The sequence below is a fragment of the Rhinoderma darwinii genome, chromosome 2 (genome assembly GCF_050947455.1).
Source record: "Rhinoderma darwinii isolate aRhiDar2 chromosome 2, aRhiDar2.hap1, whole genome shotgun sequence".
Lineage (NCBI taxonomy): Eukaryota > Metazoa > Chordata > Amphibia > Anura > Rhinodermatidae > Rhinoderma > Rhinoderma darwinii.
The window spans coordinates 160,051,571-160,070,471 of record NC_134688.1 but is presented as its reverse complement, the minus strand read 5'-3'; the positions used below and the strand labels follow the sequence as shown (position 1 = coordinate 160,070,471).

The 18,901-nt window shown below is 41.1% G+C and overlaps 1 protein-coding gene across 1 annotated transcript in view; it reads left to right on the top strand.

Moving 5' to 3' along the window:
* Positions 1–18,901, top strand: part of UGGT2 (UDP-glucose glycoprotein glucosyltransferase 2) — a 382,432-nt gene that overhangs the window by 227,841 nt on the left and 135,690 nt on the right. Inside the window, exons 27-28 of the mRNA XM_075852393.1 lie at positions 4,317–4,506; positions 9,053–9,211. Of these exons, the coding sequence (XP_075708508.1) occupies positions 4,317–4,506; positions 9,053–9,211 (349 nt within the window). The remainder of the gene's footprint in view (positions 1–4,316; positions 4,507–9,052; positions 9,212–18,901) is intronic.

The following is an 18,901-nucleotide window of genomic DNA, read 5'->3' as shown; positions in this document are numbered from 1 at the left end:
ATAGATTTTGTATATAAACACTGTATTGCAGATCTGTGGGGTTTTTTTTGTGATTTTTTTTTTATTTTTATAAAATATGCTCTAAATGACTGGAATCCCCCTATAAGCACAGAATTCTGGGTAATTAATTCTGGGAATGAAAGCTGTCAGTCTGTGCTCTGATATAATCGTTTCAATCTTACATAAATGCTTCATGTCCTCCCTCTTCTTCTGCCGAGCTCAACCACTTACCTGCCACACATAGAAACCCTTCAAATCTTCTTACCATTCCTTGTACATCTTTTCCTGTCTCTTTTAACTGTGCTCTCTGGAATTATCGGTCCGTGTGCAACAAGCTCACCTTTATTCATGACTTATTCCTTTCTAACTCTCTCAACCTCCTGGCTCTTACAGAAACATGGCTACACCTGTCTGACACTGCTTCCCCTGCTGCTCTATCTTATGGTGGTCTCCAATTCTCTCATGCCCCCAGACCTGAGAACAGGCAGGGTGGAGGAGTAGGTATACTTCTTTCCCCACACTGCACTTTCCAGGTCATTCCCCCGGTCCCCTCACTCACATTTCCCTCTTTTGAAGTCCACACCCTCAGACTTTCACCCTTTTTCCCTCCGAGTGGCAGTTGTCTACCGCTCCCCCCTCCAATTCCTGGATCATTTTGCTACCTGGCTTCCACAATTTCTATCCTCTGAAACACCCACTCTCATCATGGGTGGCTTCAACATCCCCATTGATAACCCAATTGCCTCATCTGCCTCCCAGTTTTTATCTTTAACCTCCTCCCTAGGTCTGTCACAACTTACTAACTCTCCTACACATGAAGACGGGCATTCGCTTGACCTGGTCTACTTCTGTCTCTGCTCAGTTTCTGACTTTATTAACTCTCCTCTCCCGCTTTCTGACCACAACCTTCTCTCCTTTACTATCAAATATTCTCTGCCTTCTAAGGCCATGCCTACATATCAGACATACAGAAATCTACATGCCATTAACACTCAAAAACTCATAGACAGTCTACAGTCCTCATTGTCCCCTATCACTTCCCTCTCCTGTCACAATCTGGCTGCCAAACTTTACAATAACACTCTCAAGAATGCATTGGATGAAGCAGCCCCCCCTACACTCCGAACCCCCCGACAAAGACGACGACAACCCTGGCACACCCCTCAATCCCGCTTTCTTCAGCGGTGCTTAAGATGTGCCGAACGACTGTGGAGAAAATCGCAGTTGGCTGCAGACTTCCTCCATTACAAATTTATTCTCAAAACTTACAACTCTGCCCTTCACCGCGCCAAACAAGTCTATTTCCCTTCTCCCATCTCCACACGATCTAATAATCCAAAACGCCTCTTTGATACTTTTCACTCCCTCCTTAGTCCTAAAGTGCAGACGCCAATCACAGATCTCAGTGCTGAAGACCTGGCCACTTATTTTAAAGTTAAAATTGACAACATCTGCCATGATATTATCTCCCAGCCCCCTAGTAACATCGATCCCCTTCCCTCCCGCACTCCCTCTTCTTCACTTTCAGCATTTGACCCAATAAGAGAAGAAGTCTCTAGGCTCCTCTCTTCTTCACTGTCCTAGTGACGCTATCCCCTCACACCTCCTCCAGTCCCTCTCCCCAGCTGTCACTAGTCACCTGCCTAAAATATTTAACCTCTCTCTTTCCTCTGGTATCTTTCCCTCCTCTTTTAAACATGCCATTATAAACCCATTAGTGAAAAAAAACAACTCTTGACCCATCCAGTGCTGCTAACTACCGACCAGTCTCTAATCTGCCGTTCATCTCCAAACTCCTGGAACGCTTGGTCTACTCTCGCCTTATCCGCTATCTCTCTGCCAACTCAATTCTTGACCCCTTACAATCTGGTTTCCGCACTCAACACTCCACAGAAACTGTCCTTACTAAAGTCTCAAATTATCTCTTGGCGGCTAAATCGGAGGGTAAATCCTCTCTCCTGATTCTTCTGGATCTCTCTGCAGCCTTTGACACTGTAGACCACAAACTCCTATTTGCTCCACTCTATTTGCCTCAAGGACGCGGCTCTCTCTTGGTTTTCCTCCTATCTCTCTGACCGCTCATTCCGTGTGTCGTTTGCTGGTTCCACTTCTTCTCCTCTTCCCCTTGCTATGGGGTTCCTCAGGGATCAGTCCTAGGTCTGCTCCTCTTTTCTCTCTACACAGCTCCTATTGGACAAACCATCAGCAGATTTGGCTTCCAGTACCATCTCTACGCTGATGACACCCAATTATATGCCTCTTCCCGTGACATCACCCCTGCTCTAATACAGAACACCAGTGATTGTCTGTCCGCTGTCTCTAACATCATGTCCTCTCTCTATCTGAAATTGAATCTTTCTAAAACTGAGCTCCTTGTGTTCCCACCATCTACTAACCTCTGTAAACCTGATGTCTCCATCTCTGTGTGTGGCACTATCATAACTCCTAAGCAGCATGCCCGCTGTCTCTGGGTTATTTTTGACTCAGATCTTTCCTTTACTCCTCACATTCAATCACTTTCACGCTCCTGTCACTTTCACCTCAAAACCATCTCCAGAATCCACCCTTTTCTTACTGAGGAAACAGCCAAAACTCTCATTGTTGCTCTGATTCACTCTCGTCTTGACTACTGTAACTCATTACTAGTCGGTCTTCCCCTCACCAAACTCTCCCCTCTCCAATCTATCCTCAATGCAGCAGCCAGGCTCATCTTTATGACCAACCACTACACCAACGCCTCTACCCTGTGCCAGTCACTGCACTGGTTGCCCATCCCCTTCAGAATAAAATTCAAACTTATTACTCTCACCCACAAAGCTCTCCACAGTGCTGCACCTCCTTACATCTCCTCCCTCATCTCTGTCTACCACCCTACTCGGGCTCTCCATTCTACTAACAACCTTACATTAAAATCATCCATAATCCGAACCTCCCACTCCCGTCTCCAAGATTTTTCTCGTGCTGCACCTGTCCTCTGGAATGTGCTACCCCAGACAATCAGATTAATTCCCAATATCCACAGTTTTAAACGTGCCCTGAAAACACATCTATTTAGACAGGCCTATAACATTCCCTAATCTGACTCCTTTCCATGGCCCCCCCTTTTAGATTAGTCATCAGAGTAAGATTCCCTCACACTCCTCTTCATGTCCGTCATACACGGATATTGGCTGGTGACTGGCTCATGCAGCCTTATGTGTACCACCCCATGTGTATAAAAATGGCCGGACTATTGTACAGAACAAACACTGTTACACTTTTTGTCTCCTTTATTTCCTCATAGATTGTAAGCTCTTGCGAGCAGGGTCCTCACTTCTCAGGTTTGAATTGTAAATTAACTTTGTCACTATGTAATGTCTGATATTGTTTGTTTCATGTTCCCTCTAAATTGTAAAGTGCTGCGTAATATGTTGGCGCTATATAAATAAAGATTATTATTATTCATGAAACCTATAAGGAGTGGGTAAATTCACAGATCGAGACCGTTCACCTTAGAGGCAGAAGACCTATTAGGGCCTGTTCACATCAGCGTTGGGCTTCCGTTCATCTATTTCATAGTTTGTTTCACTGAAACAATAGAGCACTGTGCTATGAAAACATAAACCAAGTGGAACGGAGGTAAACTGAAACAAACAAACAAAACATAAAAATACCATTTGTCAATGGTAATGCATAGGGAAACGATACTCTCCGTTTGTCTTTCCGTTTGTCTATTCCACTGACAGAACAGATGAACGGAAAGCCAAACGGAAGCCCAACGCTGATGTGAGCAGACCCTAAGCAATGTTTGGGGAAAGTATTGATGTACGTAGTTCAAGGGTTACTCCGTGAAGATTACAATTTGTGTAGACCTATAGAAAACCTGATATCTCTAGCAGTGCAAATAAAATTCATAATGTCAGGGCTTCCTGATATGCGTTCTATGTGGTTAAGGCTTCATTCACATCTGGGTTTCCGTTGGCATCACGATTGGTTTCAATGGTGACAGATCCGGTGCAGATGGTTTCCGTTTCTCTCAGTTGTGCAAGGTTTCCATCGTTTTGACTGAATGAATATTGTAGTTGACTGTATACTTACACAACTGAGACAAATGGAAACCATTTGCACCGGATACGTCACCATTGAATGGTGATGCAAACGGAAACCTACGGGAAGCTTCGACGGAACGTCAGAACGGAACCCTGACGCAGATGTGAACGAAGCCTTATTTCTGCTTTTAGCAACTTTTTTACAAGTTCCAAAATTACTTATTTTGTTTTTATTTTTTGATTCCAAAGACATCAACACATTAGACTTATAATCTTTTTTTTTTTCAGTTTCTATCGTCTTGTGCTTGAACCAGAATTGACATTTTTAAGAAACAACAGTCTCTCTCTGGGTCCATCGGCTAAGTTCCTGGATATGCCTGAATCCCCTCTGCTAACTCTGAACATGAACACCCCAGAAAGCTGGCTTGTAGAAGTGGTGCACAGCTCATGCGATCTCGATAACATCCATCTACAAGATGTGAGTCACCACAGTACACTTTACTGCCAGGTGGAATTATGTCATGTCAATTTTATTATATTTGAAAGTGAATCTGCATGAGATCCTTCAGTGCTTTCAGTTTAGACTTTTACAAAATCATAAATTACCCCACTGGTGTGTAGGATCCATCGTATCGATAGTAAGAGAGAACTCCAGCAGCAAATCATCGGGTACCCGAGTGTGCCACTTATAGGCTGATGTAGGCATTGCTTTACACCAGCTCTATTATATTCATGCCACTGCCTAGAACATTAAAGTGCCGAATAATTATTCATTAAAACATTTAATATGCTTTTTTTTCAACATTCTTTATACTTAAATGCATAGAAAAAGAACATAATTATCACAGTAGATTATATTTTACTCCCCTTATAAACCAATAATATGTTTCCATTTACCCAACCACAGACTTTGGTGAGGCAAAATAAATCAATTTGGGCAATTATGCCCAAATAGGACAACAATTGGGACTCAGTTGGTATCCTAAATATACCCAATACAACAAGCGGGCTGGTGCCGGGTTACTGGAAGCGGGCTGGTGCCGGGTTACTGGAAGCGGGATGCAGGACTGGTCACGGACACTGGTCACGTATGTGATACAAAACCTTTGCCGACTAATACTGGGTTAGTAACAAAGTTGCTCAGGCACTTGGGAGATTGTGCTTTAAGTAGTCCTGAGAAGCAGCATGGGCGGTTGGGTAACTTTTGAATTTCGCGCAAACTGGACCTTTAAGAGGCGGCCGTGAGTGCCAAGGGAGGGAGCTACGAAACATGGCGGCGGGGACCATTGCCAGGTGCGCCCCGTTACGATAAGCCTCTTTTAATTTTCTTAGTAACACAAGAAAAGTGTAACAATAATTTTGTACAATTCCAGAGTAAATGTATCCTTTTTCCTGGATGGATTTGACCCTTAGGAGACACAGGAGAGGCGCTAGGCCTAAGTTTAGCTAGTACTGTTGGAGAAAGTATAGCTCAATGTAACAAGACTAAATTTAAGAATCTATTGGAGATGAAGAATAGGACACCTTCAATATCCTGAACAATTCATCGTCCGAGATGGGACCATAATCACCATTTTCTCTTTAACTTTAAAAGATTTTCATCGTTTGTCAGTTGAATAAGATAATTATGGATTTTTTCTTTGATTTTGATTGTAAAGATTATGCTTTTTGTTTAAATATTGCCGATCTCAATTGAAGATATTTATTAAAAAAATATATATTTTTAAGAAAAAATTCTTCCTTAAATTGTTTAAAAGATGAAAAAAAAAGTTCCAGTATGCAATTGTGATAATGACATGACACTTTTGTCTTGCCAATCATCAAAACCAGTGAGTTTTGGACATTCTGGAATTTACTTACCGTTATGGTGTAGTAATCAAATACTATAGGAAATGTTACCATGTTCTTTCCTAACTAAATTCCAGGCAAATTGTATCATAGATATAGTAGGGCATAGGTTGCCTCTCAGTCTCCCTGCTTCCAGACCTTGTAAGATATTAAATTCACCGCTTTTCATCTGGCAAAGACAGTGGACTGGATCCAGAGCTTTAGCTATCTCAACCCCTTATATAATTGAAGCAATAAAATAATTTTTAGGGAAGGGAACGCCAAAACTGCTTTTCTCCTTTTCTCCCTTTGTAGATTTTTAAGACTAATTCGGGTTTCCTATTTCTCCATACAATTTCACGAAATATTTTTAAAGCTGTTATGGATACTTGATTACCATATTTCTCGGACTATAGGGAAACTTGATTACCATATTTCTCGGACTATAGGACGCACCCATAATTTGTAGCATAAACGAGGATAAAAAGGGTTTTGCCTTTAACTGTACATTTCCTGGGTAATATTCAGACAATAGGGTATAGATAAAGTACCACCGTTCCCCAATATAATGCCAGCCACAGTGCCCCAATATAATGCCGGCCACAGTGCCCCAATATAATGCCAGCCACAGTGCCCCAATATAATGCCTATCTACATTACAGCGCCGATCACATTATGTACAAGATAGGCCACTCATAATGTTGTGACAGAGCCTCTTTAACCTAGACCAAAGATTGAACCTTTTTTTCTCCAGATGGAGGGAGTGCCCCCTTGTTTTTTGAGGGGGCTTTACATGGAACAGGATTTCACCATATTTTTTGTATGTGTCATGTGTCCTGACTGGTCTGGATTCACGATTTCTTCAATTACAGATGATAAACTATTAGCCACTATTTTTTGCCAAGACTTTAACGGGTTATCCTGGGACCAAAAATTGCATTGCAATAATAGATTTATGTGAAACTAGGTAACTACTAATATACTTTCATTAAAAATTTTGTGCTTAATGGTGCAGTTCAAACCTCATGAATTATTCAGGAAGTTCTGGAGCTTTTCTAAAAGTGATGATGCTCCGACATTTCCCCACGTGACTGAGCTCTGGCTTCATCTGCTGTTCGTGAACATGACAATAAGGCGCTGTCACATTGCCTATTGCTTGAATACCGAGCAGAGCATCCGCTAGCGCTTTGCTCGGGACTCCAGCACTGCTCCCGATGTCCATATTTGGTCAATTCAGGGGTTTCCTATCGCTGAAGTCCCCAAGCAGATTATCAGCTGATGCTCTGCCTGGGGTCTCCACAACTTTTGCCCATGTGCTGTCCATATATTGACAATGACGTCAGCAGAGCAATACTGGAGTCCTGGAGCAAAGCATCAGCTGATACTGTGCCTGGCGACTCCACAACTTCTGCCCACGTCATTCTCACTGTCCATATATGGACAATGATGTCGGCAGCAGTACTGGAGTCCTCGAGTCCTTCTCCAGAACAACTAATGGAGATGAAAATCATATCAAATTTTATCATGAGCAGTGACGTAACACAGCCAGCATGGTTTAAATTCCAATAATATGTTCTTGGCCCTCAGTCTAAAATGAATACAGTGCGGTCTGAAGCTACTATAGTACCGAATTTAACATTTTAACTAGACCCAAGGAGGAGCTATCACAAAAGGCCATATCTAAAAAATTTTAGGATTTTCAAAAACAAGATTTTTTTGTTTGTTTTAGGATTACATTCCCTCCCATATATCTAACCAGTTGAGTTAATGCATACATTTTCCAAAAAACGTAATGTTAGATTCAGAATTCAATGTCCCTTTTGATTTATCTAAACCTGAGTTCATAATTATATATATATAATATTTATATTCTATATATATATATAATTTATTTATTTATTTTTAAAACTATACTCTTTATATTACATCTCAAAAACTCATATCACCTCATACGTGAATAGTGGGGGAATATAGACTGAAGCAAATATATATTTGCTTCCAATGATGCTCCCATATGAGAAAAAATAACAACCAAATTTATCAATGGAAGTGACGATCGGTTCAAAACCCACTCTATCGTGAATAAATATGGATACGCCCCATGAATTATATCTCTCCTCTTTCAAACCTGGGAATAACCTCAAATGAATATGCGCTGCCAGCCCTGTGTGTATGGGTGGAGATCCGAGTGTGCCACCCATAGGCTGATGTAGGCATTGCTATGCAACAGCATTAACATATGCTGCTGCTTACCGAATTACAGTGCCATATAGTTATTCATTACTGCTTTACGCATAAAAAGTAATTTTCTAAAGTAGAATGTAATAAAAATAAAACCCAGACAGGCTCATTTCATAAACGACTTGCATACTTGTTCATCTTTGCTCATACCAGCTTTCACGATTCAACAACTACAGGCTTTACAGCTGTATACATTTGCTAAATATCCTTAGCATTTCTATCCAGCTCTCTGATAATGCCTATTGTAACTTTTCATGATTGGTCTAATATCATTCATTTTTTTTTCCTGATTTGTCCATAATGTTAATTACTTTTATTTGTGGGTTCAACTGTTTTGGAACTTAATTTTTTTTTTTTTTTTAAACAAAGATCATTTTATGTTCTAATTTTTAGCACCTTAAAAAGGATTAACCATAAAAAAGATACCTTGCACCTCTTCACCCGGCTTATTAACTTCTCTATTTGTTGTAATAACAGCCGTTGTCTTTTATTTCTTCTTTATGCATTTCTGCAGGAATGTACGTAATACATTTTATTCTTCCAGATGTCCTCCTGTCGTTTACTGTCTATGAACGGTAGTTTGCTGCTGACAAAGCCTATTGAAACAAAAATCTCAAACGTGACATTTGCAGGTTATCTGCATTCAAAACATTTACTGTACCCTCCGCACTCTTGGTTAACAGGAGTCGTCCTGTATTGTAGTTTTTTCCAGATAATACCATAATAAAGCAGGGAAGCTTATTCATTAAAACTGGTGCAAACATAAAGTGGAGTTGTTTCCCTTAGTAACCAATTAGATTCTTACACTTCTGTTCCCCGGCTAAAAAAAAAAGTTACTTGATTGATTACTTTGTGCAGAACCTCCATTTTCACTGGTTTTCATAAAAAGAAAAACCCACAATGTATTTTTTGTAATTGCCTGGCAGGACACATGACAGAATCCTTGTGTTTTCTAGGTAGAAGGAATTGTTACAGCGAACTATGAATTGGAGTACTTGTTACTTGAAGGGCACTGTTTTGATGTGACAACAGGACAACCACCTCGAGGTCTCCAGTTCATTCTGGGCATTAAGAATGACCCGGTTATGTTAGACACTATAGTGATGGCCAACCTGGTGAGTATTTATTTATCTAGTGTAACTTATGAATTGAAGCTAAATCCATGTTTTATTTGATTTTAAACAACATTTAAATAGTTGTTTTTTTTTTATTAAAAAAAAGTTTTACTTTTTGAGATACAGCTTCTATGTATCATGTATACATATAAGCTATATCGTTCTGTCAAAGCTGCGGCCATCAGGTCATCTGTACTGACGACTTGCCTGAAAGCTGGTCCTGCGTCTGTAACGCGCAGGAGTTAGCGAATAACAATTACATGTTAGTTCATCAACTTAGACGTAATCGTTATTAACTGGATGCTGCGTGTCAGAGACATTCAGGACCAGCTTTCACCTGAGCCATCTGTGAAGCTGACCTGACGGAATTCTTTTTTATGGCAGAATACAACTTCTTTGTACACAGCATACATAGAAGCTGTATCTCAAAAAGAAAAACATTTTTTGATGAACAATTTAAGTGTACATAGCCTAACTGCGCAATGAAATTTAACTGGAGATGAATTTAGTTTTTGTACCTCCATACTGTTTATAATTTTATAGTGCACTTGATATTATATTTTTTTTAGGACTTGCGTACACACATGAATATTCAAGTTTTGTACAGATCTTGAATCTGCTGCCCATAGTATTATATGAGCCTCTGCTGTCTCTGTGTGCCTCCAATTTTCATATGAGGTTTTTTTTCTTATGTATTCTGTAAGCAATAAAATGTGGCATACTTCAATGCATTCCTTATTAGAACGTATTGTCTCCTTGAAGCATTTCTTTTATGGGAAAATACTGTGGCAAACGGAGGTGCACAGGAACGACATACATTGACATTCAATACAGGTTGCACAAGATCCAAATGTCAAGGTTCCAATGCCTTGTCCCGTCATTTGTATACATGACTAAACTGCTGATAATATTTTATTTTAAGTGGATTTTTGGCAGATATTTTCTGTGTTCAGTTGCATGTACCTTCTCTACTTTTCCTTACGTCAAATAAAAGACATCTATGGTTTCCATATTTTATTTCAACACATAAATAAGATTGTGATATAGCCATAAAATGTAACTTATGTCTGTTTAGACCCCAGATGGAGAAAAAAAAGAACCATCAGAGCTTATAAACCCCTTCCCTGCATTTGACATACACTTAATTCATAGCTGAGAAAGGTGGGGATGGTGCGGCTCACAGGCTGAGGCCCACTCCATACTTAGCGGCGTTAGCTGTACAGCCGACACTTCAATGCAATGGCCAGAATCGGGGATAACTCAGATTCCAGCCATTTAAGCACTTAGATGCCACAGTCAATAGTGACCGCGGGAGATATCTGTAATGTGTGACCTGGGTGGTGTAAGACCAATACAAGGTAGTAGTGGAAAAGATAATATGGAAACCAGGAGAAAAGGCAGAATATTGTCTCTTATTTGGGACAGTGTTACACTCACACGTAACCACAGCATACAGACACAACACTTCTCAGCAGAGGGGCATATTTCTTAAACATTTCAGCTTCCACTTGGTTCAGGCAGGCAGTGATGGCTGGTTAACCACTCTGTAGGACAGTCATTGGCATTCCTCCCTAATACAGGGGTAACATCCTGTTTAGATCACAGGATCATATTTTTTTTAAATAAAGCTAGGGACCTTTAAATGGTCATTAACTTTTCAACAATCTTTTCATAAAACAACACCAACAAATATAGGAAACGCTTTGATATATCTTATTAGAGAAAAATGCCTCTTTCTCCACTTATCAAGCTCCTGTCCTCTCCCCCCAACTGTTTTCTCACTGTGAATTTACAACTAAATCCGTCTTCTAAAGACAAGATGGACTATCTGCTCACTGAAGGATCAGTTTACAGCCGCCAATAGAAGGCTATGGTGAAGGGAGGGAGAGTAGGGAACAGGAGCAGAGTGAAAGAGAGGCAGAGAGACACACACACACAGATGCTGCTGCAGCTTCTGGTAAGTGTTCCATCTCACCCCAGTGCTTGATTCTCATCTACACGATTTATTACTGCAGGTTTCTGTCATCCATGTTGCTACTGTTTTTAAGGGTGTGTTATAAAGAAATGTGGTAGCAGGATGTTCTCTTTCCTATCTGTGCAATGTATGGCAGACATCTGTTAGGCTCCACTTACTAGCTCAGGGAAAACTGAGAATTAGCGATAGATCCTTAAGAGGGGAAAACTGCTAAAAAAAAATAAAGGCTACAAGTCATATAATGGCCACAAACCGTGTGATTGCTCATGTATACACATATGACAGCTTGATCTAAAAAAGTCACCTGAAAGGTTAGGTACGCTTTAAGGATAGGGGGTCTCTCCCACATTACACCTCCCGTGGTTTAATCTGTGCTGTCTCTGGCACAGGAACAAACAAATAAATCAACAGGCCAACAATGGAAGACAATTAGTACATTAAAGGAGAACACGCTCTACTTCAGCGGAACCTCCACTCTGAGAGGTTCGACCCTTAGTGGACAACATGATGGGCATGGATTGGCAGGGTCACAATGAGGTGGACGGGCACGTTTAAGGAATAGTCTACTTAGACATGGTCCCGATAGCCTTTGGTAGGATGTCCTTCTCCAAAACACAGTCCCCCTCCTGCAACAGGCCTCCTCTCTGGAACAGCAACCACAGCGTCTTCCTCCAGTTGCGATTCCTACTGATCCTCTGTGGGTGAAGCAGGACTCCTACGGATGAAGGCATCGGCCCAGCTGGCAGAATCAACCATCTGCCTGGGCCTGGTAATACAAGCGGCTCACGTACCCTCTAGCCCTCCTGTAAGGATAAACTATCTGCTCAACCACCTTAAGATTCGTCAAGTCCTCCGGCATGCTGGGACATTTTAGAGATCACCAGTGGATTAAGATCTCTTCACCAGTAGAGTTCTCTGCAGCAAACCCAGACTTGCTGCTGAACCAGTTCACAGTCTCTTGGGCCCTTTGGTTCTGCTCAGTTTTGCCTGCAGGGCTCATTAGTCACTCTCATATGTTGCTCTAGCAGGATCCGGTCTGCCTCATGTACTCGAAGATGGTCTAGGCGCGCTGCCTGTCTATTCATGGCCTTCTTTGAAACTACCACCAATTGTGGTGGTTGTGCAGCTATGCTTAGACCCGCATTTATGGCTTTGCTGGGGCTCAGCTGTACAGTACTGCTTAATCCAACTATGCTCTTGCAGCCTCACTCAGGCCTACCCCATTGCAGTTTCTCACATTTCTACCTTCTCTTCAGGCAATCAGCAGCTCTCTGGGGTTTTCATGTGTTCTCCCGACAACCCACAATTTTAAATGACCGCAACAACGTTCTCTCTTCTGCAGCTGCTTCATTACTTTTTCGTCATTACCCCAGTGTCGAGTGGCAATCAACCCTGCCAGCTACGCCTAGATGTATTGTGTGGCTTGGGTGGTGTAAGGCCAGTTCAGGGTAGGTGCCAAAAAGATTATATGGAGACCAGGAGTAATGGCAAAATAAAGTATTTTACTCCGGTTTTGTTGCACTAACACATGACAATAGCAGACAAACACAACACTTCTCAGCAGAGGTGCACAGTTCTTAAATGTTTCAGCTTCCATTTGGTTCAGGCAGGCAGTGATGGCTGGCTCACCACTCTGTATTACATCCTCTTTAAATCATGGGTCCTTGTTTAACCTTACACGCGTCCTGGTTTGCTCACTTGTTGCTCCTGCCACAATCACCCTTCTAACTAATTTTATTATAAGATAAAGACATGAGTAAACATAAAATGCAGCTTTTAAATGATTATTCCATTTGAGGGTAAAGATTGTTTCAAAACCTATTTCGCCTATGTGAAAAAGTAATTGCCCCCTAAACCTAATAACTGGTTGTTCCACCCTTGGCAGTAACAACCGCAATCAAATGTTTGCGATAACTTGCGATGAGCCATTCAGAGGTGGACTTGCTTGTGATCATCAGATTATTGTCCTGCTGCATAACCTAAATTGCGCCTGAGCTTAAGTTCACAAACTGACAGGCTGATATTCTCCTTCAGGATTTTCTTAAAGAAAGCAGAATTCATAGTTCCATCAATTGACAAGTTGTCCAGGTCCTGCAGAAGAAAATCCGGCCCAGACCATCACACTACCACCTCCATGTTTGACTGTTTGTAAGTTCTTATGGTGGAATGCAGTGTTCGTTTTACGCCAGAGGTCAAGGCCCATGAATTCCAAAAAGTTCCACCTTTGACATCTCAATCCACAGGATATTATTCCAAACGTTTTAGGAGTTTTTTGGCAAATGCGAAACGAGCGTTTGTGATCTATTTGGTCAGCAGTAGTTTGCGCCTTGCAACTTTTCCATGAATGCTATTTATGCCCAGTGTCTTATTGTGGAATAGTGTACATTGACCTTAAAGGCTTGCAGTAAGGCTTGCAGTTTTTTCGATGTTCCTCTAGGTTCTTTTGTGACGACCTGGATGAGTAGTCTATGCGCTCTTGGTGAAATTTTGGTAGGCCGGCCACTCCTGCGAAGGTTCTCCCGCTGTTCCAAGTTTTCCTAATTTGTGGATAACGGCGCTCACTGTGGTTCGCTGGAGTTCTTGACCCTTAGCAATGGCTTTGTAGATTTTAATAACTTTTTTGGCATCTGTATTTGAATCTCTTTAGAACGTGGCATCATGCGCTGCTTTTTGAGATCTTCTAGCCGGCTTCACATTGCCAGACAGGTTCTACCTATGTAATGTATAGATTCAACATGTCTGGCAGTAATCCTGCCTCGATGGGGCTATTGAAATTAAACCCAATTGTCATTTGAATTTTTCTAACTGGTTGATTTAGTAGCTAAAGGGGCAATTATTTTTTTCACATAGGGCCAGGTAGTACTGAAAATTTTTTCCTTGAATAAGTGAAATTATCATTTAAAGACAGCATTTTTTGTTTACTTGGGTTATCTTTGTCCAATATTACAAGTAGTTTAATGTTCTGAAACATTCAAGTGTAACAAAAATAGAAGAAATTGGAAAGTGGGAAAACCCTTTTTCACAGCATAGGGAGCGAAAAGGCTATGTTCGAATGGCGGACTATTAATGTGGAAAAATCCAAAGTGGGTTTGGCAAAGAAACCGTGGTAGAAATTCGAGGCTGACCCTCAGATTTCTGCCATGGTTATGCAGTAAAAGCTGCTGCGTTTCTGCATGTAGGATAGTCCTATTTAATGGGGCTAATCTGCCTGTGGTCCGTGGAAACCATGTCACTTTTTTTTTTTTTCAGCGAGGCAGTTTTCAATTCCCACTGCTGAAAACTCCCCCATTGAAGGATGCTTAGAAAATGTGTCTGAATCAGCGTGAAAATTCCGCCATGTGAACGAGACCTTAGCACATCAACATATGGCATATTTAAAGGGAACCTGTCACCAGCATTTCACCTTTTGAACTACACTCGCTGTCCGTTGCTGTCAAAAGTTCATTGCCGTTATCCCCCTTCTAAAATACTCCTCCAACCATAAATAACGGTCTGCAAACATTTCACACCTTTTATGGTAATAATCCAGCAGTCTCGTTCGTTCCTCTTTTTATGCTTGCCCACAGCTGAAAAAATAGTCAGACACCCTTTCCCACTTTTTCCGGGTGTCAAATATAGTTACCGCGAATTCGCCGCTATAGTGTCCCGTTGTGCTCATTCATCAGAACAGGACATCGATGAACAAGCGTTGGATTTTGTGTGTGCTAGCTGGAGGCGAGGAGCTGTCAATCAAAAGTAAGGAGGCGGGATTAACTCCGAAAAGGCTTGACGAATGAAGATGTGACTTTTCAAACTAAGCGATGGATGACTCTTTTATGCTCATTAGCATAGGACACGGGAACACTAAAAAAGCAGAATAATTAGAAGATAATTATAGGTTACATAGAAATTATTTTTCACCCTCTTCAACCAGGTATTGCTGGCTTAATAGGTGAAATGATAGTAACAGGTTTCCTTTAAGGGAAAGTGCCCATTTTCTTGGTGCACACATTTTTCACAATATGCAACATAAATATATAATTCAATAAAATAAAACTAGGGACCATTTAAGGATGAGAGTCTCTCCCACATTCTAATAGACCTCCATGTCTTTTAAAATATCTGCACATACTATATAAATGAAGAATAAAGTAGTAAGAGAAGTGGGAGACTACTGTATGCTCAAACTTAATTTTGAATAGCGTAGTTTGCTCTTACTTACAATCGATCAATTGTCCAAACTGAATCTCTTATTATTCAGCATGCAGTTATCTATTTTTATTGTTGTCCAGCTTTTCCCTAGTTTTACACCAGATTTGCTGTTCTCATATTCCTGGAGAACACGTTTGTAACCGCTTACTCAGCAGAGCAGCAATAATCGCAAACCTGACCTCGTGGCTATAATGATGCTTTGTTTTCACCGCATGATATATTGCCGCTTCACAGACATGATGGGTTTTGGATCTTTTTATTCTCATACATTAGAAGTATGTACTTTTGTTTTTGTTTGTGTGGATGGTTTGCAATATTGCACTTTAGTCAAATGTAAAATGAACATTAAAGGAAAGTGTTGTACTAAAGAGATACAGAGCAAACATCACAGTAGTCTAATGGTGGATTATGAATCTGTTACAATGATCTCTGCTGCTGTGTTTCAGAGCAATATAATATAGAAGAGTGCAATAAGCAATTTGCTGCTAGGATTCCAGGGGGAGATAATCGGATACTGTATTACACATAAAAACATAGAATAGAGTTCAAATTGCAGTCTAAAGGTCTGTTCAAATTACCAATTTTTTGTACATTCTATTGAAGGCACTAGAATTGTGTAAAAATACTTGTATTGTAGTAAAAAGTTTCGCAAGGGTTTGTAGCTTGGAGGTAAAGGTTAATTGGGTGCCACAGGTGGCATTAAAATCACTTTATTTACCCATCAACATCCCGCTGTCTGTTTTAAGGCTAGGGCTACTTGGCTACATTTCAACACAGGTTGCATGGTTGAACATCGCTGTGTCGCACTGGCTGCATTGCAGTAATGATCGTAAATGTGGCCACATTGCGACTTGCAGGTTGACACAACAGTCACAATAAATCGATCAAGTTTAGATTTCATAAGACTGTGTGGCTGCCAAAGCCGCCGTGTGGCCCTAGCCTTAATGCATTCATGTAGTGAGCTTTGTTCTGGTGCTGTATATATTTACTGAGCTTGGTTCTGGGGCTGTATTTATGTACTGAGCTTGGTTCTGGTGTTGTATATATGTACTAAGCTTGGTTGTGGTGCTGTATATATGTACTGAGCTTTGTTCTGTTGCTTTATTTATATGCGGAGCTTAGTTCTGGAGTTGTATATATGTTCTGAGCTTGGTTCTGGTGTTGTATATATGTACTGAGCTTGGTTCTGATGTATATATGTACTAAAGCTTTGTTGGGGTGCTGTATATATGTACTGAGCTTGGTTCTGGTGCTGTATTTATATGCAGAGCTTAGTTCTGGAGTTGTATATATGTTTTGAGCTTCTCTTTGGTTCTGTATATATGTATTGAGCTTGGTTGTTATGATTAATATAACTCCGGAACCAAGCTAAGGCTAGATGAGGGCCCCCTGTGGCGTTCCCTGTAGATAAGGGCCCCCTGTGGCGTTCCCTGTAGATAAGGGCCCCCTGTGGCGTTCCCTGTAGATAAGGGCCCCCTGTGGCGTTCCCTGTAGATAAGGGCCCCCTGTGGCGTTCCCTGTAGATAAGGGCCCCTGTAGTTAGTGTTCCCCATATAGTCCCATGTAGTTAGTGTTCCCCATGTAGTCCCATGTAGTTACTGTCCACTATATAGTCCCCTGTAGTTACTGTTCTCTATATAGTCCCCTGTAGTTACTGTTCTCTATATAGTCCCCTGTAGTTACTGTTCCCTATATAGTCCCCTGTAGTTACTGTTCCCTATATAATCCCCTGTAGTTACTGTTCCCTATATAATCCCCTGTAGTTAGTGTTCCCTATATAGTCCCCTGTAGTTACTGTTCTCTATATAGTCCCCTGTAGTTACTGTTCTCTATATAGTCCCCTGTAGTTACTGTTCTCTATATAGTACCCTGTAGTTACTGTTCCCTATATAGTCCCCTGTAGTTAGTGTTCCCTATATAGTCCCCTGTAGTTACTGTTCCCTATATAGTCCCCTGTAGTTACTGTTCCATACATAGTCCCCTGTAGTTAGTGTTCCCTATATAGTCCCCTGTAATTAGTCCCCTATATAGTCCCCTGTAGTTAGTTGCCTAAAGACCCCTGTGGTTAGTTCCCTATATAGTCTTCTGTAGTTCTTGTTCCCTGTATAGTCCTCTATGTAGTGCCCACAGTAGAAGGAAAAAAACACATTTTCTTACCTGTCCAGTTGCCGCGCCATCCTCCAGCGCCATCTGTCCTCCTCCACCGGAACGATGCAGCGGCGCGATGATGTCATAGTGCCGACTGCATCATCACTAGAGCGCCGAATGGCCAGGCATCATGTGCCTCGCCAGGGCAGCGCTAATAAACTCAACTGTGTGTGTGTGTGTGTGTGTGTGTGTATATAATATATATATTAGTCCTTCTCAATGAACTCAGAGTGATCTATTTCCAGCATTTATTTTTTTATGCTGATGATTATGGCTAACAGTTAATGACAACCCCAGATTTAGTGTCTCAGAAAATTTGAATATTATATAAGCCAAATTTTAAAAATGATTTATAAAATCGAATTGTTGGCCTACTGAAAAGTATGTACAGTATATGCCCTCAATACTTGGTCGGGGCTCCATTTGCATGAATTACTGCATCAATGCGGCGTGCCATGGAGGCGATCAGCCTGTGGCACTGCTGAGGTGTAATGGAAGCCCAGGTTGCTTTGATAGCGGCCTTCAGCGCATCTGCATTTTTGGGTCTGGTCCCTCATCTTCCTCTTGACAATACCCCATAGATTCTCTACAGGGTTTAGGTCAGGCGAGTTTGCTAGCCAATCAAGCGCAGTGATACTGTGGTTATTAAACCAGGTATTTTTACTTTTGGCAGTGTGGGCAGGTGCCAAGTCCTGCTGGAAAATGAAATCGGCATCTCCATAGTGTTTGTCAGCAGAGGAAATCATGAAGTGCTCTAAAATTTCTTGGTAGACGGCTGCGTTCATCAACATTAGAATAAAAAAAAATCCTGGAATTAGATCACTCTATGTGCAAGGAATCGATATAATATGAGTTCCACTTATTGAATTATTGAAATAACTTTTTGATGACATTCCAATTCATTGAGGTGTGTGTGTGTGTCTGTGTGTGCGTGCGTTACAAATTTTTAACAGGTTCACTGTTTTGTGGACAAAGACGTGGGGGGTGGGGGGTCACTGTGTTTTGCGGTGTATCGCGCCATTGAAAATTATTCTAATAATAAAATAAAACAATTAAGATTTTCCAAATACCCTCTACATTAAAGTGGACTCTAAATAAAGAAATTCCCTGTCCAGAATGTTTTAGTGTGTATTGCCACACTATGTATATGTTTACATAAGCGTACATACCTACCCACACACTATATTAAACTCAACCATTACGTATAGACCTATATGCGCACATTCAATATCCTAAGCGTGCTCAGCCCATTTAGTTAGGCTGTGCACATAAGGGTGGAGCCACGACGGATCTTGCAGCTAATGCACAAATATGGTGCCCCGTCCAAGCTCAATACATATATACTGCACTAGAACCAAGCTCAGCACATATATACA